The sequence below is a fragment of the Hemitrygon akajei genome, unplaced genomic scaffold (assembly GCF_048418815.1).
Source record: "Hemitrygon akajei unplaced genomic scaffold, sHemAka1.3 Scf000038, whole genome shotgun sequence".
In the NCBI taxonomy this organism is placed as follows: Eukaryota; Metazoa; Chordata; class Chondrichthyes; order Myliobatiformes; family Dasyatidae; genus Hemitrygon; species Hemitrygon akajei.
In genome coordinates this window covers 5,356,537-5,383,976 of record NW_027331924.1, presented here as the reverse complement: position 1 = coordinate 5,383,976, position 27,440 = coordinate 5,356,537, and the positions used below count along the sequence as shown (strand labels likewise).

Here is a 27,440-nt window from a genome sequence, read left to right as displayed (position 1 = left end):
CTCTATCACATCTGAAACAACGAATATTTCTATCATGTATAAACCTTAGGTGGGAGGTTATCTTTTTGTATTAATATATTAAAAATAAATTATAAATTCTACCAATGGAACCTCTTACCAAAGGATTCATATTCAAAACAGTATCCAACAAATCAGATTCTTGCATATATGGAAACTTAGATAATTATTTTTGTAAAAAATGTCTAACCTGAAGATATTGCAGTAAGTGTGTATGAGGGAGAGAATATTTGATAATTAACTCTTCAAAATTCATCAATTGACCATCACAAAATAAATGATAATAAAAATAAATAAATCTGCAAAAAAAAAGCAGATCCCCTTAATCACTAAAGATTAAGCAAGTTTGGGAGAGAGAACTTAATATGACCTTTGTTAATGAAGATGGTCAATTCTTCTTTGATCTGTGCCAATAAGTGTTTAATTCAATTTAAAGTTGTTCACTGTTACTATTTAACAAAGGTGAGACTATCCAAAATATTTCCTAACATAGACAATTATTGCGATAGGTGTAAAACTGAAGTAGCCACTTTTTCACATATGTTCTGGTCATGTTCTTCATTATTTTCTTTTGGAAATCTTCGTTTTCTACAATTTCTAAAGTTCTGATAATTAATTTACAACCTAATGTGTAAACCTTTGATTTCTGTCTACACATGCATTCCTCGCATGACATTAATCCTCCTCCACCTCACTATCTGCTCTAACACTCTGGTTCCCCTCCCTCTCCAAATCTAGGTTAAATTCCCTGGAGCAGCACTGGCAAATCTACCCGCAAGAATGTTAGTCCCCCTCCAGTTCAGGGGCAAACCATCCCGTCGGAACAGACCCCACCTTCCCGGGAACAAAGCCCAATTGTCCAGAAGCATGAAGCCCTCCCTCCTGCACCATCTCCTTAGCCACGTATTTAGCTGCACTCTCCGCACATTTATATTTACAGGGACTTTACTCCTGACACCGGTCCCCGGGATCCGACCCGTTTACAGACCCGGAGCGGAACCGGAGCAGATTCTCAGCCACTGGTTTCCATCCCAGGGCATGAAGAGAGGATAAAGTTTCCCCGTGAATTTGTTCCCTGTGATGGTGTGGAGATGGGACTTGGTCTCCGCGTTGTAAAATGAAACTGTCCCGGACTCGTAACTGAGATAAACTCCCACCCTCCCGGGGATGGGACCGGCAGCGAGACGGGACTCGGGGGAGGGGGGATTATAAAACAGTTCATAATCCCGATGTAACACGTCACCATCCCGCCCGATGAACCAGAATCCGGTCTCCGGACTCAGACTGACCCATCCCTTCCTCTCCACAGACTCTGCGGCGACTCCCAGATACCAGACCCGATTCCCCGTCACCTCCACTTCCCAGTAATGTCTCCCCGATGTGAATCCCTCCGATCCCAGCACACAATCCCAGTGTGTGAATCTCTTCCCGGTGTCAGGGAGATTCCTGCCGGTCCCGGACCGTCTCACACTCTTCCGATCCTCAGACACCTCGAGATACGGACCCGCCGTTTCCACATCCAGGGTGACAGAGACTGGGGAGAGAAGCAGAGAATTAGAGAGTCTCCGGGGATCGGGGGGAGACTCGGGCAGCGCGGCCCCGGGGATCGGGGGGAGACTCGGGCAGCGCGGCCCCGGGGATCGGGGGGAGACTCGGGCAGCGCGGCCCCGGGGATCGGGGGGAGACTCGGGCACCGCGGCCCCGGGAATCGGGGGGGAGACTCGGGCACCGCGGCCCCGGGAATCGGGGGGGGGGGAAGACTCGGACAGCGCGGGCCCGGGGATCGGGGGGAGACTCGGGCAGCGGGGCCCCGGGGATCGGGGGGAGACTCGGGCAGCGCGGCCCCGGGGATCGGGGGGAAACTCGGACAGCGCGGCCCCGGGATTGGGGGGAGACTCGGGCAGCGCGGACCCGGGTCCGAGGGAAAGGCCGCTGGGCCTCAGACGCGGTCGGGTGGCCGACACGAACCTTTGATTCGACAAAAGCAGATGTCTCCACAAGGGTTTTCCGCTGAACAGCGGAAACATCCTCCCTCACTCCTGCCTGTTGACCCCTGAAACAATTTTGTGTTTCCATGAGATCTCCTCTCATTCTTCGAAACAGGGAACAGAGAACATAGAACAGTACAGCCCGTCATACAATGTTCACATTCATTTGTGAGGGTGAAGTGGGGGAGTGTGGTGGTTTGAGACAGTAAAGGAGGTGATAATGGGAACCCAGTAGGGGAGAGATGAATGGCAGATTGAACCAGGAGGGGGAGGGGTGGAAAGCCCGTGAGTGAACTGTGTGTGTAGACGTAATGAGAAGCTAGAGGGGGCAAAGATGGCAGATGAGGATGACTTTGTCCCCTTTCCCAGAATCCCATCCCTCGCAGCCCCTCATTAGGACAGGGGATGAATTTCCAGGAACCCTGAAGCAACACAGGTCCTGATGAAGTGTTTCAGTCTAAACCGTGGACTGTTTATTATTTTCCTGGCCTGCTGTTCCCCCAACAATTTGTGTGTGTTACTCAACTTTAAATATAATTATTTGGCCTCCACAGCTGCCTGTGGCAGATACACTATCCTGTGGATAAAGGAATTCCTCCTCATCTCTATCCTAAATGGATATCCCTATAGTCGGAGGCTGTGCTTACCGTTCTCGACCCACCCACATCCTCCCGACATCAGCTCTCCCCAGACAGGAGTCAGAAAGATCTGGCGAGACCCTTCATCAGGACCTGTGTAGCTTGGATTACCAGCATCTGCAGATTTTCTCCTGTTTGATTTTTAAAGCTGAAGTTAATCAGTGTCTCAAAAGTTATGGGGAGGAGGCGGGAAAATAGGGTGGAGAGGGGTAATAAATGAGCTATTCTTCTAAAATCCCGTGTGTACAGGCCAAGAACCATCAAACACTCCTCATCTGTTAACTCTTTCATTCCAGAAATTATTCTTGTGAATCTTCTGGACCCCCTCCAATGCCAGTACATGTTTTCCAATAGAAGGGACCCAAAACTGCTCACAATACTCCAAGTGTGGTCCGACCAATGCCTTATAAAACCTTAAAATTACATCCTTGCTCTTGTATTCTAATCCTCTCGAGATGAAAGCAAACATTGAGTTTGCCAATCGTACCACTGACACAAACTGCAAGTTAACCTTCAGGGAATCCCGCACAAGGACACTCATGCCGCTTTGCACCTCTGATTTTTGAATTTTGCCCTGTTTACAGAATTGTCTATGTCTTTATTCCTTTGACCAAAGTCGTACCTGCCTAAGTTTGTACCTGTCAAACTCTACCTGTGCTACAAGATCCTTATTACATATACTGGTGCATTCAAATAAGACCATAAGACAAAGCAGCAGAAGCCAGCCATTCGCCCCTTCGAATCTGCTCCGACATTTAATCATGAGCTGATCCATTCTCCCATTTACTCTCACTCCCCCACCTTCTCACCATGACCTTTGATGCCCTGGCTACTCACATACCTATCAATCTCTGTCTTAAATACACCCAATGACTTGGCCTCCACTGCCGCAAGAAATTCACAGATTCACCACCGCCTGGCTAAAAAAATTTCTTCGCATCTCCGTTCTGAATGGGCGCCCTTCAATCCTTAAGTCATGCTCTCTCGTACTAGACTCCCCCACCATGGGAAACAACTTTGACACATCCACTCTCTCCATGCCTTTTAACATTCAAAATGTTTCTGTGAGGTTCATCCTCATTCTTCTAAACTCCAAGGAGTACAGTCAAGAGTGGTCAAATGTTCCTCATATGGTAACACTCTCATTCCCGGAATCATTCTAGTCAATCTTCTCTGAACCCTCTCCAATGTCAGAACATCATTTCTTAAATAAGGATCCCAAAACTGCACACAGTATTCCAAGTGAGGTCTTACCAGTTCCTTATAGAGCCTCAACATCACATCCCTGCTCGTATACTCTATTCCTCTAGAAATGAATGCCAACATTGCATTCGCCTTCTTCACCACCGACTCAACCTGGAGGTTAACCTGAAGGGTATCCTGCACGAGCACCCCCAAGTCCCATTGCACCTCAGAACTTTGAATTCTCTCTCCATTTAAATAATAGTCTGCCCGTTTATTTCTTCTACCAACGTGCATGACCATACACTTTTCAACATTGTATTTCATTTGCCACTTCTTTGACCATTCTCCCAATCTATCCAAGTCTGTCTGCAGACTCTCTGTTTCCACAGCACTACTGGCCCCTCCACCTATCTTTGTATCATCAGCAAACTTAGCCACAAAGCCATCTATTCCATAATCCAAATCGTTGATATGCAGTATAAAAAGAAACGGCCCCAACACGGACCCCTGTGGAACACCACTGGTAACTGGCAGCCAACCAGAATGGGATCCTTTATTCCCACTCTCTGTTTCCTGCCAATCAGCCAACGCTCTATCGACGCACGTAACTTTCCCGTAATTCCATGGGTTATCTTGTTTAGCAGCCTCATGTGTGGCACCTTTTCAAAAGCCTTCTGAAAATCCAGATACACAACATCCACTGCATCTCCCTTGTCTAGCCTACCTGTAATCTACTCAAAAACTTTCAATGGGTTTGTCAGGCAGGATTTTCCTTTAAGGAAACCATGATGAGTTTTGGCCGATCTTGTCATATGCCTCCAGGTACTCCGTAACCTCATCCTTGACAACTGACTCCAGAAACTTCCCAACCACTTCTCAAGCTAACAGGTCTATAATTCACTTTTTGCTTCCTTTCAACTTTCCTAAATACCAGAGTGGCATTTGCAATCTTCCACTCCTCCGGAACCATGCCAGAGTCTATTGACTTTTGAAAGATCATTGCTAATGCCTCCGCGATCTCCACAGCTACTTCCTTCAAAACACAAGGGTGCATTCCATCTGGTCCTGGAGATTTATCTACCCTTAGACTATTCAGCTTCCTGAGTACTTTCTCTGTCGTAATTGTGACTGTGCACACTTCTCTACCCTGACACCCTTGAGTGTCCGGCATACTGCTGATATCTTCCTCAGTGAGGACAGATGAAAATACTCGTTCAGTTCCTCAGCCATCTCCTTATCTCCCATTACAATTTCTCCAGCATCATTTTCTATCTGTCCTGTATCCATTCACACCCGTTTTTTATTCTTTATGTACTTGAAAAAGCTTTTAGTATCTTCTCTGATATTATTTGCTAGCTTCCTTTCATAGTTCATCTTTTCCCTCTTAATGGCCTTTTTAGTTTCCTTTTGTAAGCTTTTAAAAACTTCCCAATCCTCCGTCTTCCCACTAATTTTTGCTTCCTTGAATGCCCTCTCCTTTGCTTTTACTTTGGTTTTGACTTCTCTTGTCAGCCACGGTCGCAACCTTTTTCCATTCAAAAATTTCTTCTTTTTTGGAATATATCTGTATGGCACCTTCCTCACTTCTGGCATAAACTCCAGCCACTGCTGCTCTACCGTCCTCCCGCTAGTGTCCCTTTCCAGTCAAATTTGGCCGGTTCCTCTCTCGTGCCACTGTAATTTCCTTTACTCCACTGCAATACCGACACATCGGATTTCGGCTTCTCTTTCTCAAATTTCACAGTGAACTCAATCATGTTACGATCACTGCCTCCTAACGGTTCCTTCACCTCAATCTCTCTAATCACCTCTGGTTCATTACACAATATCCAATCCAGTACCTCTGATCCCCTAGTGGGCTCAACAACAAGCTGTTATGAAAAGCCATCTCGTAGACACTCTACAAATTCTCTGTCTTGAGATCCAGTGTCGACCTGATTTTCCCAATCCACTCGCATGTTAAAATCCCCCACAATTATCATAACACTGCCCTTCTGGCAAGCCTTTTCTATTTCCTGTTGTAATTTGTAGTCCACCTCACTGCAGCTGTTAGGAGGCCTGTAGATAACAACCATCAGGGTCCTTTTACCCCTGCTATTTCTTAGCTCAACCCAGAAAGATTCTGCACCTTTCATCCTATGTCACCTCTTTCTAATGATTTAATATCATTTCTTACCAATAAAGCCACGCCACCCCCTCTGCCTACCTGCCTATCCTTCCAATACACCGTGTATCCTTGGATGTTCAGCTCTCAGAGACATGCATCCTTTAGCCACGTCTCAGTGATGGCCACAAAGTTATACCTGCCAATCTGTAGCTGTACGACAAGATCATCCACCTTATTCCTTATGCTGTGTGTATTTAAGTATAACACCTTAAGCCCAGTATTTGGTACTTTTTCTTTTGATTGCACTGCAACTCATCCCAGTGGCTGCAAATTTGCCCATCACCTGCCTGTCCTTCCTGACATTTTTACTGCTCACTATCTTAGATTTATTTCTGTTTTCCCCCTCCTCCATTCTATCATTCCGGTTTCCCATCCCCCTGCCAAATTAGTTTAAACCCTCCCTAACAGCTCTATTAAACATTCCCGCTATGGTTCAGATGTAACCCGTCCTTTTCGAACAGGTAATACATCCCCCAGAAGAGATACCAATGATCCAAGAATCTGAAGCCCTGCCCCCTGCACCAGTCTCTCAGCCACGCATTCATCTGCCTGATCCTACTATTCTTGCCCTCGCTAGCACGTGGCACAGGTAGCAATCCTGAGATTACTACCCTGGAGGTCCTGCTTCTCAGCTTCCTTCCTAACTCCTGGAAATCTCTCTTCAGGACCTCCTCCCTTTTCCTCTCTATGTCATTGGTACCAACATGTACCAAGACAGCTGGCTGCTCGCCCTCTCCCTTCAGAATATTCTGGACCCGATTCGAGACATCCCGTACCCTGGCACCTGGGAGGCAGCACACCATGCGGGTATCTCTACCAGGCTCACAGAATCTCCTGTCTGTTCCCCTGACTATGGAATCCCCTATGACTACCGCATTCCTCTTCTCCCTCCTTCCCTCCTGCACAACAGCGCCAGGCTCAGTGCCAGAGACCTGGTCACCGTGGCCGTCCCCTGTCAGGTCATCCCCCTCAACAGCATCCGGAACGATATACTTGTTGCTGAGGGGGGCAGCCACAGGGGTGCTCTCCACTATCCGGGCATTTCCCTTCCCTCTCCTGACAGTCACCCAGTTTTCTGACCCCTGTAGCCTAGGGATGACTACCTCCCTGTAGCTCCTGTCTATCACCTCTTCATTTTCTCTAATAAGCAGTAGGTCATCAAGCTGCAGCTCCAGATCCCTAACACGGTCTCCGAGGAGCTGAATCTCGGTTCACCTGGTGCAGATGTGGCTATCAGGGAGGTTGGAAGTCTCCCAGGATTCCTACATCTGACACCCTGAACAAAGCACTAACCCTGCAGACATGCTACCTAATTCTACAGGAATGGAGCAAAGAAAGATAGGTCTACTCACCCACTTACTTCGCCAAACACACGAACTTCTAAAACCGTTAGCAAATGTGCCCTGCTGTTCCCCCGTCCGACGGGCCGATTTGCCAAGGGGAGAAAAAGAGTCGGTGCCTCGCTCTCGTCTCTTCCCGTTAACGGCTAAGCCCGTTGAGCCAAAGCCCTACACTCTGCTGCCACCCACTCCGCTGCCCGCTGTATAGGGTGGTCATCTTTTTAAACTCTTCGCGCTGTCCTGCGCCGTCTCGCCGTTCTTGTACGCAAAGTTTTTTACAGAACTGCCTTCCTTCAGAATTTAGCTCCCACACCTTTAGTCCTGTATTCATCAGCCTATTCCACACCGTCCAAATGTAATTCAGCAAAACCCTTGATTTCGATGATAGGCCACACTTGGAGCATTGTCTGCATTTCCGGTTCCCGAATATGGGGAGGATGTCATTACACTGGACAGGAGGCTTCAGGAGGATGTTACCAGGACTGGGGGCTTGGGTTAAAAGCAGAGAGTGGATAAGCTTGGGCTATTCAGCTGTAGTGTCGGATGTTCAGGTATGACCCCTTATCGAGGTAAATAATTAATTCGGAGCTTAAATAACGTTTCTTTTTCCAAGAAATGGGAGTACAGAACCAGAGGCCTCAGATTGCAAGTGAGACGGGAAATTTTTCTGACTGGTCTGTCGGGTAATAATCTCATAGAGAGGGAGGTTGGTAAGTGGAATTTGCCCTCAGACGCTGTAGAAACAGGTAAAAATAAACTATTTTAAAATAAATTTGGGCAGGTACACCGATGGGAAATGGTTAGAGGGATGGGGGGGGGGGTGCAAACACACACAAATGGACCATGCTCAAGAAGACATCTTAGTCTTGCAAATTGATGAAGTGGGCCGTGAGTTCAACATCCATCAAACCCTCCCAGATCATCCTCCTGAGGAATCTCACCCTGGAGTCTGTCTGTGAAGTGTTGATGTGACGTCACGTCAGAGGGCAGCTCAGTGCCACAGAACAGACAGACTAGGTAAGGACCGCAGATTTCAATCCTAAATGGGAATTTGTGCCTATTTCTGTGGACGTGTGTCACACTCTGATAGTGTATCGTGTGTGTGTGTGTGTGTGTGTGTGTGTGTGTGTGTGTGTGTGTGTGTGTGTGTGTGTGTGTGTGTGTGTGTGTGTGTGTGTGTGTGTGTGTGTGTGTGTGTGTACTCATTGTGGTAAATATCCGTGTGGTGTGTATACACATTGAAGGAGAGTGTGCACATTGAAGAATTTGCATGTCATAGTGTGTCATCACATGTCTCGTGTGTGTTGACAATATGTCACACGGGATTGAGTTGTTTAAATGAATAAATGACTATCTCTGAAGAGATTGGTTTCCAGGTTACTGAGGGAAATAACAACGTACATTGCTGAGGCTCTGACTACAATCTGCCAGTCCTTCCTGTGCATGTGTGTGAGGGAGCTTTGCCAGGCCGGTTATGCTGTGTGTGCTTCTCCCGAGATGCAATCTTGACCCATGTCAATGCTTGTTGGTGTGTCCGAACTCATTCTCACAATGCTTCAATGTAGTGGTCTGATCACCATAAGACATAGGAGCAGAATTAGGCCATTTGCCTATCGAGTCTGCTCCGCCATTCAATCATGGCTGATCTTTTTTTTCCCTCCTCAGCCCCTCTACCTGGTCTTCTCCCCGTAACCTTTGATGCTGTGTCCAATCTAGAACCTATCAAGCTCTGCATTAAATACACACAAGTTCCACAAATTCACTAGCTGTTGGCTCAAATTTCTCCGCATCTGTGAGTAGAGACACAGAGCTATCAAATCTTCCTCGTATGATAACCCTTTCATTCCCGGAATCATCCTTATGAAATGAATCCTTTGCAATGCCAGCACATCTTTTCTTAGATGAGGAGCCCAAAACCTTTGATACCGTTCAGTCTGGAATCTATCAAGCTCTGCCTGAAATACATCCAACAAGTTCTGTAAATTCACCAGCCGCTGCCTCAAATTTCTCCGCATGATTTAAATAGAACCCCTCTATCTTGAGGCTGTGCCCTCTTGTCCTAAACTCCACCACCATGGGAAACATCCTTTCCACATCTACTCTGTCTAGGACTTTCAACATTCGAAAGGTTTCAATGAGATCCCCCCTCATCTTTCTAAATTCCAGCGAGTACAGACTCAGAGCTATCAAACGTTCCTCGTATGAAAACCCTTTCGTTCCTGGAATCATCCTTATGAAATGAACCTTCTGTAATGCCAGCACATCATTTCTTAGATGAGGAGCCCAAGTTCACAGCACTCAAGGTGAGGCCTCACCAGTGCCTTATAAAGCCTCAGCATCACATCCCTGCCCTTGAATTGAATGCTATCTAAAGCCCTTGAACTGAATGCTAACATTGGATTTGCCTTCCTCACCACTGACTCTACCTGCAAGTTAACCTTTAGGGTGTTCTACAGAATGACTGCTAAGTCCATTTTCATCTCACCCTTTTAGGTTTTCTCCCCATTTGAAAAAAAAATCTGCACATTAATTCTACGACCAAAGTGCATGGCCATGCATTTTCCAACATTGTACATCACTTGCCACTTTCTTTCCCATTCTCCTCATTCAAGTCCTTGTCCAGCCTAACTGTTTCCTCAACACTACCGGCCCCTCCACCAATCTTTGTATCATCTGCAAACTTGGAAACAAAGCCATCTACTCTAGGACAAGAGGGTATGAATTCAGGATTGAAGGACGTCCTTTTAGAACTGAGATGCGGAAAAATTACTTTAGTCAGTGGGTGGAAAATCTGTGGAATTTTTTGCCACAAGTGGCTGTTGAGGCCAAGTCATATTTAAGGCAGCGATAGATAGGTTCTTGATTAGCCAGGGCATCAAAGGGTATGGGGTGAAAGCAGGGGAGTGGGGACGACTGGAAGAATTGGATCAGCCCATGACTGAATGGTGGAGCAGACTCGATGGGCCGAAAGGCCTACTTCTACTCCAACATCTTATGGTCTATTCCATCAGCTAAATCTTGATATACAGCGTAAAATGAAGGTGTCCTAACACTGACCCCTGTGGAACACGAGTCACAGCAGCCAACCAGAAAAGGATCCCTTTACTCTAATTCGCAGTTTCCTACCAATCAGCCAATGTTCTAACTATGCCTCTAACTTTTCTGTAATACCATGGCCTCTTAACTTGGTTACCACCTTCATGTGTGGCACCTTGTCAAAGGCCTTCTGAGATTCCAAATATACAACATCCACTGCATCCCTTTAATCTATCCTGCTTGTTATCTCCTCAAAGAATCCCAACTGATTTGTCAGGCAGGATATTCCCTTAATGAATATTTGGTTCATCTGCCGTCTCTTTATCCCGCGTTATTATATATCCGGCTTCATTTTCTGGCGGTCCTATATCCACATTCATCTCTGTTTTATTTTTTTACAAAACTTGAAACGCAATTTGATAGTGTTTGTTAACTTGTTTTACAAAGACAGGTGTGTAAAAAGGGCCCAAAGGATCTTTGGAGAGCAGAGTCACCCCAACCACAACCTGTACCAGTTGCTACCATCCGGGATACAGTACTGCAGCATAAAAGCCAGAACCAACAGGCTCCGGGACAGCTTCTTCAACCAGGCCAGCAGACTGCTTAACTCATGTGGACCTAACTGAATTTCTATGTTATATTAACCAGCCTGTTGTACATACTATTCATCATAAATTACTATAAATAGCACATTGCACATTTAGATGGAGACATAACGTAAAGATATTTAATCCTCATGTATATGAAGGATGTAAGTAATAAAGTCAATTCAATTCAAATCGATTTCTTGTTTATTTTTCCCCTCCCAATCATTCTTTTAATTCCTCTCTGTAGATATTTAAAAGCTTCCCAATCCTCTGTCTTCCTACTAATTTTTTGCTTAGTTGTATGCCCTCTCTTTTGCCTTTACATGAACTTGACTTCCCTTGTCAGCCACGGTTTTACTATTTTGCCATTTGATTATTTTTTTTTTTGGAATACCTCTCTCATTCTCCCAGAAACTGACACCATTTCTGCTCTGCTCTCATCCCTACCAGGATCTCCTTCCAACTTGCTTTTGCCAACTCCTTTCTCAGATCACCGTAATTTCTTTTACTCCTCTGAAATACTACAATGTCAGACTTTACTTTCTCCTTATCAAATTTCAAGTTGAACTCAGTCCTGTTGTGAGCACTGCTTCCTAAGGTTTCTTTTAACTACTCACCTCTGGTTCAATACATAACAGCCAATCCAGTAGAGCTGTTCCCCGAGTAGGCTCAACCACAAACTGCTCTAGAAAGCCATCACATTGCATTCAACAAACTCACTCTCTTGAGATCCTTTACCAACCTGATTTTCCCAATTGACCTGCATGTTGAAATCTCCCATGATTATCATAACATTGTCCTTTTCATCAGCCTTTTCTATTTCTAGTTGTAATCTGTGGGCCTCAACCCACTGACTGTTGTGAGGCCTGTATATGACTGGTGTCAGTGGCATTTTTACTTTTGCAGTTCCTTACCTCAACCCACAAGGATTCAACATCTTCCAATCCTATGTCACATCTAGCTGCTGAGTTACAAGCAGAGCCACACCACCCCATCAGCCTTCCTTCCTTCCTCCGATACATTATGTAACCTTGAACATTCAGCTCCCAACTACAACCATCCTTCAGCCACGATTCCGTGATGGCCACAACATCATACCTGACAATCGGTAATAGTGCAACAAGATCATCCACCTTATTTCTCATACTCCCTGCATTGAGATATAACACTTTGTGTACTGTATCTGCTACCCTTTTTAATTCTGCATCCCTAATGCACTGATACTCACCCTGCTGGCTGCAATTTTCTCCTCGCATCTGACCGCCCTATCTGGCAGTCTGACTGCACGCTATCTTTGCATTTTTACCATCAGTCCTATCCCTTCACTCCAGTTCCAACCCCCCCCCCCCCCCTCCAAATTAGTTTAAACCTTCCCCAACAGCTCCATCTAACCTCTCTGTGAGAATATTGTCTCCTTCAGATCCAGATGCAGCCCATCCCTTTTGAGCAGGTCTTTCCTCCTCCGGAAGAGACCCCGTTTATCCAAGAACCTGAATCCCTGTCCCCAGCACCATCTTCTCAGCCATGCTCTATCTGCCAAATTATCCTGTTTCTACCCTCACCAGCACGTGGCACAGGCAGCAATCCAGAAATTACAACCCTGGGGGTGCTGCTTCTGAGCTTTCTACCAAGCTCTCCCAATTCTATTTTCAGGACCTCTTTGCTTTTACTTCCAATGTCATTGTCCCCAAATTTACCAAGTTATCTGGCTCTTTTCCCTCCCTCTCTAAAATGCTACAGACACGATCTGAGATGTCCCTGACCCTGGCACCTGGGAAGCAACATAGCATTCAAATGTTCCCTTCACATCCATAGATTCTCCTGTCTGTTTCCCGAAAGATTGAGTCCCCTATCACTACTGCTCCCCTCTTCTCCCTCTGACAACAGTGAGAGTTGCCGATCCAGAAGGGGGAAGACCTGTGTCAGTCAGACACTGGACTCACAGGGCACAAAGGACTTATGTATTTTCCTGGCAATCCCGGTCACAACACTGATACCTGCTTTTATTCCCTGCAATACCGTGAAATCTGTATTAATTTCCCAACTCCTGTGGTAGGATTTATGACCCTGTGCTGGTGTGTCCAGGGATCTGACATCTCCAGCTAACCATGTGACAGTGATGCCTCCCCGTCGATGCCATTGATGTGGAATAAACTTCATTTTCCCTTCAGCCTATTGTTACAGCCAGTCTGTACATCAAATTATAACTTAAACAAGGAAAAAATGAATCTTTGTAAGTTTTACCTCGCTTAATAGCATCAAGTTTTTCTCTCAGCACTGTGTTCAACAAATAGGGGTGATCGAATTTTTCAACCGGTAGGGCTTCCTCTGTCACCGACAATTCCTGGACATGGTCACTGATTCTGTAAATATTAAACTGCTGGTGATGAACTGGAATTTTGAACTATTTTACAAATCCATACAGGGTTTCAGTAAAGAGCATGTCCTACCTCCTGTTCCGACGAGCTTCTTCCTGAAATAAATAAAATCACCAATCTGATTAGACTTGGACTTACTGTCCACATCCTGAATTTCATCAAAATCATCACAAGGTGTTGAAAATTCCCACTCCCACAGTCACAAACACAAACCAGCAATACAGAACCACAGGGACAATTACTAATCTCAAAATTAGACCAATACTGAGAGGATGAAACTTACAGGAAAGACAGGACAGGCTGTGCATTTTCATCTAAATAAGGCATCAGAATGATAAAATGGAACAATTTAAGATTAGTGATGAATTTGATTGTGTGCTGTTGGAAAATGTACCTCGATTTATGGCGAACACTAGAGGACACAGGTGCTTGGAAGTAGTACAGAGGAGATGTAAGGAGTAAGTTTTTTAGAATGGGTGGAATGAGCTGAAGGTGGAGGCGGATCTGATAGGGTCTTTCAAGAGACTCCCACACAGGTACATGGAGCTTAGAAAAATAGAGAGCTATGTTCTATAGGTCAGTTGTTGAGAGCGCCCTCTTCTTTGTAGTGGCGTGTTGGGGAGGAAGCCTTAAGAAGAAGGACGCCTCACGTCTTAATAAGCTGGTAAGGAAGGCGGGCTCTGTCGTGGGCAAAGTACTGGAGAGTTTAACATCGGTAGCTGAGCGAAGGGCGCTGAGTAGGCTACGGTCAATTATGGAAAACCCTGAACATCCTCTACATAGCACCATCCAGAGACAGAGAAGCAGATTCAGCGACAGGTTACTGTCGATGCAATGCTCCTCAGACAGGATGAAGAGGTCAATACTCCCCAATGCCATTAGGCTTTACAATTCAACTGCCAGGACTTAAGAACTTTTTTTTTAAAGCTATTATTAATGCTTTTTGAGTTAGTGATTTAGATGCATATCATATTATTACTGAGTTAAGTATTGTATGTAATGAGTTTTTGCTACAACAAGTGTATGGGCCATTGGAGAAAAATGTTGAATTTCCCCATGGGGATGAATAAAGTATCTATCTATCTATCTATCTATCTATCTATCTATCTATCTATCTATCTATCTATCTATCTATCTATCTATCTATCTATCTATCTATCTATCTATCTATCTATCTATCTATCTATCTATCTATCTATCTATCTATCTATCTATCTATCTATCTATCTATCTATCTATCTATCTATCTATCTATCTATCTATCTATCTATCTCTAACTCGAGGTAATTTCTAAAGTGAGTAGATGTTCGACACAGCATTGTGAGCCAAAGAGACTGTATTGTGCTGTAGGTTTTCTTTGTTTCTATGTTTCTATTTATGGAGAGACCTTCAGTCAAAGATAAAATGCCAGGTGGTTTTTAATAAATCCCACAAGAAATTTAGTGAGGAGGATGTGGAACTCAGTGCCACAGGAGTGGTTGAAGTGGAACATCAGAATTGAATGCAATGGGGAGGCTGGATAAACACATGAGGGGCCAGGGAGTTCGGGGCACTGTTGCTGGTTGTGGTGAGAAGGTGTCAGGAGGATTGTGCAGAAGGGAAATTGATAGAAGATAGACCGAATGGTCTGCTCATGACGGAGAATGGGACACAATCCCATGTAAAACTTATCCGAAAAAGTAGAGACAGTGAAAGTTTCTGTAATCTGATGGAAGCCAGATATGGAGGATAAGTCTGATGTGTGGGTCACATTCTTTGTTCTCCCTGATTGACAGAGAGACCCTGAGACCCTCACACCCACCGCACCAGACACACTAACAGTCTGTGACTGGAACTGGGTGTTAATGAGAGTATTAAAGGATATTTAATGCGGTAATTAAGGACACAATCAGCAGCTCTGTGTTATGATCAGAGTAAATCTTTTCAGAAAAGATTACATTCTGTCCTGGGATGTACAGAAGCTGTGGAAGTCCAGTTTGGGGACAACATCAACTCTGAATAGATGCATCAATTGTCTGGTGAGAAACAGTTTACTGCCATTTGTAAATGCTGTGTGTAGGAGCAACACGTCTGTTTTCTGTCTGCATATCTTTTGTTGACCGATTAATTGCAGTTTAATTTACGATTAATTAAGCTGAAATTTCATCGCTTAAATATTGTATGTTGCTGATAAAGGATCGAATATCAATGTCCGATATTTAGAATGTCATTAGCGGAGTGATTGGAGGTTTGTCATGCAAGGAGAACAATCTGTGTGAGGTCACCAGCAGCGGCAATTGATTTGGTAGAATGGGCCACTGTGCTGTGTTTAATTCAAATATACCACTGTTCATTTAGTTCAATTTGAAAGAAATAAATTGAAATGTAATCCTTCACCTTGAGAAACATCACACTGTCTTTTTGATCCATCTGTTCCTTTAACTTAGTGATTTCCTCTTGAATAATCCTTATATTCTCTTGAATCTTAAGAAGATTTTTCTCCATTGGGTTGAGAATCCTCTTCTCTTCTTCCCTGAGATCCCTGAGTAAGCTTTGCTCTTTCTCAGTGATAATCTGGCGCAGTTCAGCAAACTGGGATGTGATGTGGGTCTGAACGCTGTGTGACTGTTCCTGTCGAATGAAAGTTGAAGATTAGTTTACTGCATTGCTGTGTTGTATTTCCTTATGACATAAAAGTGACCGTTCGGTCCATTGGGGTCCATACTACTTCTGAGACATTCCCGTCAACCCCTTTCCCTCACATTTTCCTGAAAATTATTCTCTCTCAGTGACCCATTAACTCCCAGCTGATTCACATCACTCTCCCCCATCTTCACAGGGTTAATTGTAATTAACCATTCATCCAGCATGTCCTGAGGATGTGTCTGAAACTGTCATGGTCACAGGGAGAGCATGCAAACTCCACACAGACAGCAGCAGAGGTCAGGATTGAACCCAGGTCACTGGAGCTGCGATACTCGGCTATTCTGCATTAAATGGAGCAAAACTCGACAGTAATATCAGAAATTCCGCTCAGGAAGCCTCACCCGAACTCCGGAAATCTTCTCTTTCTGTTGCTGCTCCTTTTCCTGGAAGTCTGATTTCTTTTTTGTGAGAGAGTCTAAGGAAGATTTTAGCTGATCCTGGAAGTCAGAGAGCGAAGGAAATAGAAACAACGATGCATCAAAAGAAACAGGTGATCAAACCCGATTATCACACAAAATGCCGGAGGAACTCAGTGAGTCAGGCAGCATCTATTCAGGGGAAATAAACAGTCGGTGTTTCGGGATGAGACCCTTCATTAGGACTGGGAAGGAATGGGACAGAAGCCAGAATAAAAAGGTTGGGGATGAGAACCAGCTGACAGGTGACGGGTGAGACAACATGAGGGGGAACGTGGGGGAGGGTGATGAAGTGAGAAGCTGGGAGCGGACAGGTGGAAGAGGTAAAGGGCTGGAGAAGAAGGAATCTAATACGAGAGGACAATCGACCATGGAAGAAACGGGAGGAACTGGGCTGTTTGCGGCCCTGAATGGTGACGAGGGAGGAGGTTAGGAATCAGGTGTAGCACTTGTCCCGCTTGCAGGTGTCGGTGCCAGGAGGGAGATCAGTGGGGAGGAGCGAGTGGATCAGGGCGATACAGGACGTAGAGCGCGATCCGTATGGAGAGCGGAGAGTTGCAGGGTGCGGAGGTGGGCTGTGGGACGGATAAGATGCTGGAATCCCGTTGAAGATGGCGGAAGTTGCAGAGAGTGATGTGTTGGTTATAGAGGCTCGTGTACGTAGAACAAAGGAGATGTGTTAAGTATTAAACTAACGTTCGTTTTACCTTGTAGATTTTAGCAGCTTCTTTAATCAGCATGAAGCGGTGCTCTCGGTGTTCCTGCGCAGCTGCACAGATCAGACAGATCATTGTCTTGTCCGTTTCACAAAACAGTTTCAGTTCTTCCTCATGTTCCTCGCAGTGAAGTTTACTTTCCTTCCCTTTCGGATTCAGGTTTAGATTTCGAAATTTTTCAGCCAGATTTGCTAAGGCCCGACTGGCCCTGAGGGTGCGGTCAGCAAACACCTCTCTACATTCCGGGCAGGAGTTTCTCTCCTCCCTTTCCCAGTACCGTGTGATACAAGAGCGACAGAAGTTGTGTCCGCACTCCAGTGACACCGGATCGGTGAAGAAATCCAGGCAGATAGGACAAATTACCTCCTCGCTCAAACTCTCGGCCTGTCCTTTCGAAGCCATGTTAACTCCCAGCACTTCCTGATTCAGAATGCTTTTTACTTTCGGGGAGCTGCTGATCCCCTGCAGTACCGCGATTGTCCACTACACGCGCTGCAGACTCAGGAAGTGAACAGGGTTTTGCTGGATGTGTTCAGTGGAATTTCTGGCCATTTCTATGTTTAGTGTGGGATTAAAAACACATTAAGTAGGCAACAGATAAGAAAACGCGGCCATGGACTGTCTAAGCCCGGCTACGAGCGGAGGAGGGTTGGCCGTATGGCCAGCAACCCCATCTCTTAAAAACCCAGTGTGACAAAAACGTCAGCTGAATCTCCAAAGGCCTCATCCCTGCGGTCGGAAGTACCTTCCCCTGGAAGACGATTGAAGTCCTGCGCTGAAAGGAGAAGCCATGTGCCCCCCTGGGGTGGTTCACTACTACAATAACTGTGAGGCTTCCTCAGCCAACCCGGTCACTCCCTGTCCAGTGTAGAGAATTCCTATAGTTCCAATGGTGTCCCTGTAGTCTGGAATGTGTCAGTCGGCAGCATTCCTGTACGACAGGGGTTCCCAAACATTTTTATGCCAAAGACCAATTCCAGTAACCGTGGAACCCAAGTTGGGAACCCCTGCTCTCCGGAAATCTCGACGTGATGGCAGGCCGACAAGTTTCCAGCGTCTTTCCCCGAGTTGATGATCTTCCAGCAGCACTCGCCGTCCGTTTTCCTGCGTGTCCTGGGAACAGCCTGAGGATCAGTGAGCCTTATCTCACGCAGCTGCTGTGGCACAGGCCCTTGCATCTTTCTCCACAGATCTTCGCCAGCCCACAGTCTGTAAAGAGGTGACTGACCGTCTCGTCTCCACTGCAGTAATCTTGGGGCAGCGCGCTGTGGGAGTGATCTCCGGGCATGCAGCAAGGATCAGACTGGGAGGGGCCATCTCGTCTCCACTGCAGTAATCTCGGGGCAGCGCGCTGTGGGGGTGATCTCCAGGCATGCAGCAAGGATCAGACTGGGAGGGGCCCTCTCGCCGTCAGACAGGTGAGGTCTTGGTGCCTGTTGGTGAGATCTGGTGATGAGGCATTCTGCCAGATGGTCTGGACTGTCTACTCAGGGAACCACTCCACTGTGTCCATCCAGTCCTTCTCCTGCAGTGACTGCAGGACATTCCGTGTTGACCACTGTCTGTGTTTCTTGTGGTCAAAGCTGCTGGTCTGAAAGAACTGTCACCAATTTCATTAACACAAGGTTCACATGGAGAAACTTCCTGATTGAGACAGACACAGTCTCACAGGGTATTTACAGGGTAAGGACAGGAATGATGTTTCTCCTGGCTGGGCAGTGGAACCAGTGATCACAGACTCAAAATCCGTGATCACCTCAGCAGGACTGAGATGAGGAGAAATTTCCCCAACACAGTGCGGTGAATATTTGGAGTTTTCTCCACAAGTTTTCTAAATTAAACGGACATATTTTGGGGCTCGGCGATGTTGGGAACGTTGCAGGAAAGTGGCGCAGAGGTCAAAGATCAGTCATGTTCTGAGTGAGGGGCAGAACAGCGCAACGGGCCGAATGGCAACGCCCGCTCCTGTTTCTTATTTTCTAAATCACGAGTTTACCTTTGCGCCTTGTTCTCCCTTGGCCTTCAGCCTGTCGGATTGCACAGGGGAGCGGTGAGAGCTCCGGAGATCCATCAGCAGCCGCTGCGGTTATTTCATGTTCTTATTATTTATCCTGTTTCTCCATATTTGCATTTGCACAGTTTGTTACCTTCAGTTCTCTGGCTGATCTTTTACTGCCTGCTTCTGTTATGGTTACTATTCTATACTTTTTCTAAGTATGTCCACAGGAAAATGCTTCTCGGGGTTGTATGTGGTGACTTATCTGTACTCTGATAATAAAATTTACTTTGAAATTTGTGTTTCGGGGAACTTCCTTTGATTCTGAGAACAAACTGTGACTGACATCTCCAGCTCCCAGCAGCAGCCCGTCTTCACACACACAGCCAATCAGCGATCACCGCTGGGTGAAGGATTCTCTCATTGGCTGAGAGGTGTCAGTGGGCGGGACGCTGAGCGCCCGGCCGGGCCGGGGTTTGGAACCGGGACACAGTGAGGCCGGAGACCGGGAGCTGCGCCTCGGGTTTCGTCTGCACCACCGGCGGGTCGTGAATCCTTTCGAAGGCAGAGCTGAAGAGATTGGCGGAGATTCTGTGAGATGATTCAGCGACACGGAGGGCGCCCGGCCTTTCCCCGCCGAGGATCGGGGCCTGTTGCCTGGAGTTGTCTCCCAGACCCGTCCCTTCCTGCTGGGAGACGGGAGCTGCCCTGCTCCCCTGTGCAATCCGAACGGCTGAAAACCAAGGGAAACTCGTGCTTTAGAAAATAAGTAACATGAGCATGTCTGGCCACTCGGCCCGTTGCGCCTATTCCACCCTTTCCTCAGAATAGTCCTTTTTAAATCTTTTTATTGATTTTAAACAAACACAAAAATGAAACATGAATACAAAGAGCTTGAGAGTACATAATTAATAGGTGAAGGTATAAATACAAATAGATGATAATAACCTCCCAAACTCATAGTGGTTACAAAAAATGGAGAAAATAAGAAATCCTCCCCCAAAAAAAATGAAAAAAATCCTAACCTGCATGGGCCATTGCATTATATCAATTATACACAGTAGCGTCAATAACTCCGCACCTCCATTCAAATAATTAAGGACAATAAAAGTAAGGTTTAGGGAAAGTCAGTTTAACTCAAATGAAAATGTTGAATAAATGGTCTCAATGTTTCTTCATATTTACCTGAAGGGTCAAAGACAACACTTGTAATTTTTTCTAAACTCGAGAAAACCACTGAAATATAGTTGGAGGACTAATTTCTTTCCAATTCAATAGGATAGATCTTCTAGCCATTAATGTAACAAATGCAATCATCCGCCGGGCTGGGGGGGGGGGGTGGGGGGGGGGGATAAACGACTATTATCCACCATTGGTAAACCGAAAATTGCAGTAATAGGATGCGCTTGCAATTTGATATTCAGAGCTGTTGAAATAATACCAAAAATATCTTTCCAATAATTTTGCAAGCAGGGGCAAGACCAGAACATGTGGGTCAATGAAGCGATTTCAGAATGACATCTGTCACAGGTTGGATTAACATAAGAATGAAATCGAGCGAGTTTATCCTTGGACACGTGAGCCCTATGAACAACCTTAAATTGTATTCGGCATGTTTAGCACAAATAGAAGAAGAATTGACTAATTGTAAAATTTTCTCCCACTGCTCTGTGGGTATAAGACAGTGAAGTTCTTTTTCCCATTCCTTCTTAATTATTTCTGATACTCCTGGCTGGATTTTCATGATCATATGATAAATGATAGCTACTTAACCCTTCCGGCAAGGATTCAGAGATAGAATTTTTTTCTGTAATGTCCATTGGACATAATTTCAGAAAATACTAACATTCAAGAAATTTCTAACTTGCAAGTATCTAAAAAAAATGAGTTTTAGGCTGGATAGCTGTTCAAAGGACATAAAACTGTTATCTAAAAATAGATCACGAAAACATGTTATACCTTTTGTTTTCCATAACACAAAGGCCTGGTCCATAAAAGAGGGTTGGAAAAAGAAGTTAGATATAATAGGGCTTGATTATTCAAGCCAAAGAATTTACAAAATTGAAACCATATTCTTAATGTATGTTTAACTATAGGATTAGTTATTTGTTTATTCGGTTTAGATAAAGCAAAAGGAAGCGAAGATCCTAAAATAGAAAACAATGAGAAGTCTTGTACAGATTTACACTCCAAATTTACCCATTGTGGGCAAGGTACTATGATCGATTCTTGTGTCCAAAATATTAAATACTGAATATTAACTGCCCAATAGTAAAATCTCAGGTTTGGCAAAGCAAACCACCTTCCTTCTTAGGCTTCTGTAAATATTTTTTACTTAATCTTGTATTTTTATTCTGCCACACATAGGAGGATATTTTGGAGTCAATAATATCAAAAAAAGATTTAGGAATAACAATTGGTAATGCTTGGAATAAATATAAAAATTTGGGTAATACTATCATCTTGATAGTATTAATTCGACCAACCAATGACAGAGATAATGGGACCACCTGGTAACAAGTTGCTTGATTTGTTCAATTAAAGGTAAAAAATTAACTTTAAATAAACCCTGATGTTTCTTGGTAATTTTAATACCCAAATAAATAAAATGATCTGTGACAACTTTAAATGGTAAGTGTTTATAAATTGGAACTTGCATATTTAATGGAAATAATTCACTCTTATTAAAATTCAGTTTGTAGCCAGAAAAGCTACTAAACTGAGCAAGCAAGGATGAAATAGCAGGAATAGATCTCTCAGGGTCAGATATGTATAGTAACAAATCATCAGCATATAATGATAACTTATAAGTCCCTTACCCACGGGTAATACCAAAAATATTAGGTGATTCACGAATGGCAACGGCTAAAGGTTCCAAAGCAATGTCAAATAATAGAGGACTTAAAGGGCAGCCTTGCCTTGTACCACAGGACAACTGAAAAAAAGGAGATCTTTGATTATTGGTATGAACCGAAGCCAAAGGTTTATAATACATTAATTTAATCCATGATATAAATGTTAAGCTAAAATTTAAATTCTGCAACATATTAAATAAATATAGTCATTCAAATCTATAGAACGCTTTTTCAGCATCTAAGGAAATGACATTCTGGTATTTTAGATGAAGAAGTATAAATTACATTAATTAATTTTCTAATGTTAAAAGATGAATAGCAGGTTTTAATAAATCCAGTCTGATCTTCAGAGATAATTTGAGGTAATACATTTTCTAATGTAGTGGCCAAAATTTTGGTAAAAATCTTAGAATCCGTATTCAGCAAGGATATTGGCCGATAGGATGCACATTCAGTGGGGTCTTTACCTTTTTAAAGAATTGGAGAAATGGAGGCATCATAAAAAGATTGTGGTTATTTACCTACAGTAAACGCATCTTTAAACCAGAGGCTTTACTTGAATTCATTGAAAAAGGGAGTGTGTTCCCCTTTCCAGACCCTGCCCGGGGACTTGTGCCACTCCTCAGGGTTATATATGGAACCTCTCGCACGGGGACAGGGAGTGGGTTCCCCTTTCCAGACCCTGCCCGGGGACTTGTGCCACTCCTCAGGGTTATATATGGAACCTCTCGGACAGGGACAGGGAGTGGGTTCCCCTTTCCCAGGCAGACGCCCGAAGGTGACCGGGAGCCACCAGAGGGGCTGATGTAATACAAGCCATGGCACGGTGGGTCACTGAGGTAAGGGAACCCATTTGAATGACAGCCCGACTGCATGCGGATTTGGTGAATTTACCCGATAAGTACAGAAAAAAGGAGAATCCCTTGCGTACTTTATAGCTCGTTTTAAGGATACGTGAGAGTCCAATGCCGGCAAACCCCTGGACAGATCAATTTACCATATATTCTGATGAATATGGAGCGCAATTGACTCTTTAAAGGGACTGGGGAAAAGCGAGAGTGTGCACAGAGAACCGGTAGTGAGGAGATGGAGTTCGGGTCCTGACGAAGAACCCAGAACGGGTGGCAGAATCGTGCAGATGGTGCAGATGAAGAGGACACTTGGCTGAGGACAGAAACGGGGTTTGTAGAAAGAGGGGACATTGGGCCAGAGATTGTCGCACTGCAATCACAGACAAGAATAATAAGGGGCAGGAAGAGAGCCAGGATCACAGTAATACTCGACAGAGTACCACATTTACTCTCCACAATCCCTTTGGTCCCGGATAGGGCAGGCTAGGGGGGACGGATGACAGTGATACTCGACAGAGTACCACATTTACTCTCCACAATCCCTTTGGTCCCGGATAGGACAGGCCAGAGGGGACGGATCACAGTCATATTCGACAGAGTACCACATTTATTCTCCACAATCCCTTTGGTCCTGGATAGGGCAGGCCAGAGGGGACGGATCACAGTAATATTCGACAGGATACCACATTTACTCTCCACAATCCCTTTGGTCCCGGATAGGGCAGGCCAGAGGGGACGGTGATACAGGCGGCTGTGATCAGGCTCACCACACAGGCAGGCTCTTTTCTCACTGCTGTAATCAGGTAGAAGGTGCAAGAGCCTCAGGACTCGCCCCACCAGGGTCAGGAGCAATTACTACACCTCAGCCATCAGGCTGTGGAACAACGCAGGATAACTGCACTCACCTGCTGTCCATAGAGATGCTCCCACAGCAAATCATCGTACTGGGACTGTCTCAAAATGAGTGAAATAAGAGGTGGTTTGTCTGAGACAGATCACATTCCTGTCTCAGAATTAGAGAAGTACAATCTCACAGGATATTTACAGCGGAAGGGCTGGAATGATGTTTCCCATAAGGTGTGGAACCAGCGCTCACAGACTCAAAATCCGAGGACAACTCGGCAGGACTGAGATGAGGAGAAATTTCCTCACCCAGAGTGCAGTGAATCATTGCAATTATCTCCACAAGGTTTCTAAATTGAGTGGACATATCCTGGGGCTCAGCGGTGATGGAAAGTTGCAGGAAAGTGGTGCTGAGGTCAAAAGTCAAGCATGTTCTGTTTGAAGGGCAGAAGAGGTGCAAGGGGCCGAATGGCCACACCTTCTCTATTTCTTATTTTCTGAAACACGGGTTTACCTTTGTTCCTCACTGTTTCTTGGCCTGTCAGATTGAACAGGGGAGCGCTGAGAGCACCGGACATCTATCGGCAGCCTCTGCGGTTATTTCATCTTCTCGTTGTTTATTTGCATTGGCGAAGTTTGTTGTCTTCTGCACTCTGGTTGATCTTTCAGTGATCCAGATATAGTTACCGTTCTGTAGCTTTTCTCTGTATGTTTGTAGGAGTTGTAGGTGGCGACTTATATGTACTCTGTTAGTTTTTGGAATAGTCGCTTGGGGAATCTGAGGTGGAGGCTTATTTAAAATTATACTTAGATATTATCCAACCAATGTTTATTTGACAAGGGTTAATTCTGATATTGAAACTAACTGTTCTTTTTGTGGGTTATATCCAGAGGATTTATTTCATCTGTTTTGGGATTGTGAATATGTTAAAACATTTTGGGTTGATGTTTGTCAATTTGTAGATCAATATATTAATGTGGATTTTACTTCTTGTTTTGAAAATGACTTATTTGGGTTTACTAATAACACCAAATCTCACAGGGATCATTTCTTTATCATAAATCTTTTGTTAATTTGCAGCAAATTTTAAATCGATAAATGCAATCACAGCAATAAGAAACCTTCATTTATATTTTTACGACAGACTTCAAGCTAAACGTTTATCCTCTGAAAACTTCCCATCGCCAGAAGGCTGTAAAGACTGTACAAATCTGTCAAAGTTTTGTGTTATCTCTGTAAATGTTCCTGTTTTGTGACTCCTCTCAGATACAGTTCCTTCTGTCCAACAGTATTTAGAGTGGATTTCCTTGTTTATTTGTATATTTAAAGTTAATAGTTATATATTCGTTGCTGCTTTTGTGTGATTCCCTGGCTTAGTTCGCATATGCTTAGTGTTTCTGTTTTTGTTTGTGCTTAATAAAAATTTAAAAAAATAATAAAAAATACTTTGAACTTTGAGTCTCGGGGTACTTGCTTGATTCTGAAAACAGTGACTGACATCTCCGGCTCCCGGCAGCAGCCCGCCCTCGGACACAATCACAGCCAATCAGAGAACACCACTGAGAGACTCTTGCCTCCATTGGCTGAAGAGTGTCAGTGGGCGGGACGCTGGGCGGATCGAAGTGGCCCTTTGCGCCTGTTCTGCCTTTCGCTCAGAACATGCCTGATCTTTGACCTCATCGCCACTTTCGCGCAACGTTCCCAGTATCGCAGAGCCCCAAAACTTGTCCTTCAAATTTAGAAACCTTGTGGAGAAAATTCCAAAGATTCACTGCCCTCTGGGTGAGGAAATTTCTCCTCATCTCAGTTCTGCTGAGGTGAACTCGGATTCTGTGACCCCCATTCCTCACCACAGCCAAAGGAAACATCATTCCTGCCTCTACCCTGTCAATACCCTGTGAGACTGTGTCTGTCTCAGTCAGACGACCTTTTATTTCTCTAATTTTGAGACAGGCCCGGTCAGTATAATCTCTCCGAGGACACTACCTCACCTCCTAAATCAATCTGGGAAATCTCTTCATTCCCTTTATCCCACAGGCTGACTCCGGGAGGGAGACCAGACCTGTGCACAGTGTTCCATGTACGCTCTCACCAGGGCCCCATATACCTTCAGAGGAGATCTTTATTCTTCTATTCAAACCTTCCTTCCCATTCAATGCTCTTCATTTAATATCGTACTCAAACAGTGAACAGATACAACACAGCCTCAGCCATGAACTTAAAGGGCAGATGTTGCAACAGTTTGAGCTTCATACCGGGGGCTGCGGAGCAAACAGGGTGTCACAAAGGGAGGAATGTGGGAGTGTTGTATGTCTGAGCCCAGCTGTGTGTGTTTGTGTATCAGAATCAGGTTTAATATCACCGGCAAATGTGATGAAATTTGTTCCTTTGTGTCTGCAGTACATTGCAATATTTAGTAATGAAAACTACAGATTACAGTTAGAATGTGTAAAATTATATTTAAAATGTAGTGCAAAACGAGACGGAAAATACTGAGGGGATGTTCATGGGTTCTTTGTCCATTCAGAAATCTGACAGTGGGGAAGAAGCTGTTCCTGAACCACTGAATGTGTCTCCAGGGTCCTGTACATCCTCCTTGATGGTAGCAATGAGACGAAGGCATGTCCTGGGTGATGGGGGTCCTTAATGATGGATGCCACCTTTTTGTGGCATCATCTTTTGAATGTGTCCTGGATGCTGTGGAGTCCAGTGCCCATGAAGGAGCTGGCTGAGTTTACAACTTTCTGCAGCATTTTCCGATCCTGTGCAGTGGCCTCTCCACACCAGGCAGTGATGCAACCAGTTAGAATGCTCTCCACAGTACATCTGTAGAAATTTGCAAGTGTCTTTAGTGACAGACCGATTCTCCTCAATCTCCGAATGAAATATAGCCGATGTTGTGCCTTCATTGTAACTGCATCAATATGTTGGGCCCAGGATAGTTCCTCAGAGATGTTGACAGGCAGGAAATGGAAACTGCTCACCCTTTTCACTTCTGATCCCACGATGAGGACTGGTGTGTGTTCCCTCGACTTCCCCTTCCTGTTTCCACAATCAATTCCTTTGTCTTCATGATGTTGAGTGCAAGGTTGTTGTTGTGTCACCACTCAACTTGCTGATCTATCTCAGTCCTGTACTCCTCCTCATCACCATCTGAAATTCCAGCAACAATAGTTGTGTCATTGGCAAGTTTATAGATGAGCCTAGACACACAGACGTGGTGTAGAGAGAGTAGAGCAGTGGGCTGAGCACGCATCGTTGAGGTGTGCCAGTGTTGATTGTCAGCAAGGAGGAGATGTTATTTCTGATCCACACAGACTGGGGTCTCCTGGTGAGGATCCAGTTGCAGAAGGAGGTACAGAGGCCCAGGTTTTGGAGCTTGTTGATTACAATTGAGGGTCTGATTGTGTTGAACGCTGAGCTGTAATCAGCAGCCTGACTTGTGTATTGCTATTGACCTGGTGATCGAAGGCCGAGTGTGAGCCAGTGAGAATTGTTGGCAGATTGTGGCGATTGTCAAATTGCAATGGGTCCCTGCACACAGACAGGAGTTGATTGACCATGACCAACCCCTCAAAGCACTTCATCACAGTAGTGAGCGACACTGGGCGATAGTCGTTGAGGCAGGTCTCCCTGGTAATTTTGGGCACTGGTATGATTGTCGACATTTTTAAGTGTGTTGGTGTGTGTGTGTCTGTGTCTGTGTGTGTGTGTCTACGTGTGTTCGCACGCTTGCGCAG

The 27,440-nt window shown here is 44.9% G+C and overlaps 1 protein-coding gene across 1 annotated transcript; it reads right to left on the bottom strand.

The window, feature by feature from the left end:
- Window positions 1–538: 538 nt before the first annotated feature.
- Window positions 539–15,868, bottom strand: LOC140720236 (E3 ubiquitin-protein ligase TRIM39-like). The gene is made up of 4 exons (XM_073035117.1): window positions 15,714–15,868; window positions 13,410–13,432; window positions 13,204–13,322; window positions 539–1,552 (listed from the first exon to the last, which is right to left on the bottom strand). Exons 1-4 carry the CDS (start codon window positions 15,819–15,821, stop codon window positions 999–1,001), a joined length of 804 nt encoding a protein of 267 aa, XP_072891218.1. The 5' UTR covers window positions 15,822–15,868; the 3' UTR covers window positions 539–998.
- Window positions 15,869–27,440: the final 11,572 nt, after the last annotated feature.

Excerpts from the sequence above, each read along its gene's own strand:
- LOC140720236 (XM_073035117.1), bottom strand. The coding sequence starts at position 15,821 with ATGGAGAAAAATCTTCTTAAGATTCAAGAGAATATAAGGATTATTCAA. Across the intron at positions 13,433-15,713 it reads ACAGTGTGATGTTTCTCAAG|GAAGAAGCTCGTCGGAACAG; the intron begins GTGAAGGATTAC and ends TATTTATTTCAG. Across the intron at positions 1,553-13,203 it reads ACTTGATGCTATTAAGCGAG|TCTCTGTCACCCTGGATGTG; the intron begins GTAAAACTTACA and ends TTCTCTCCCCAG.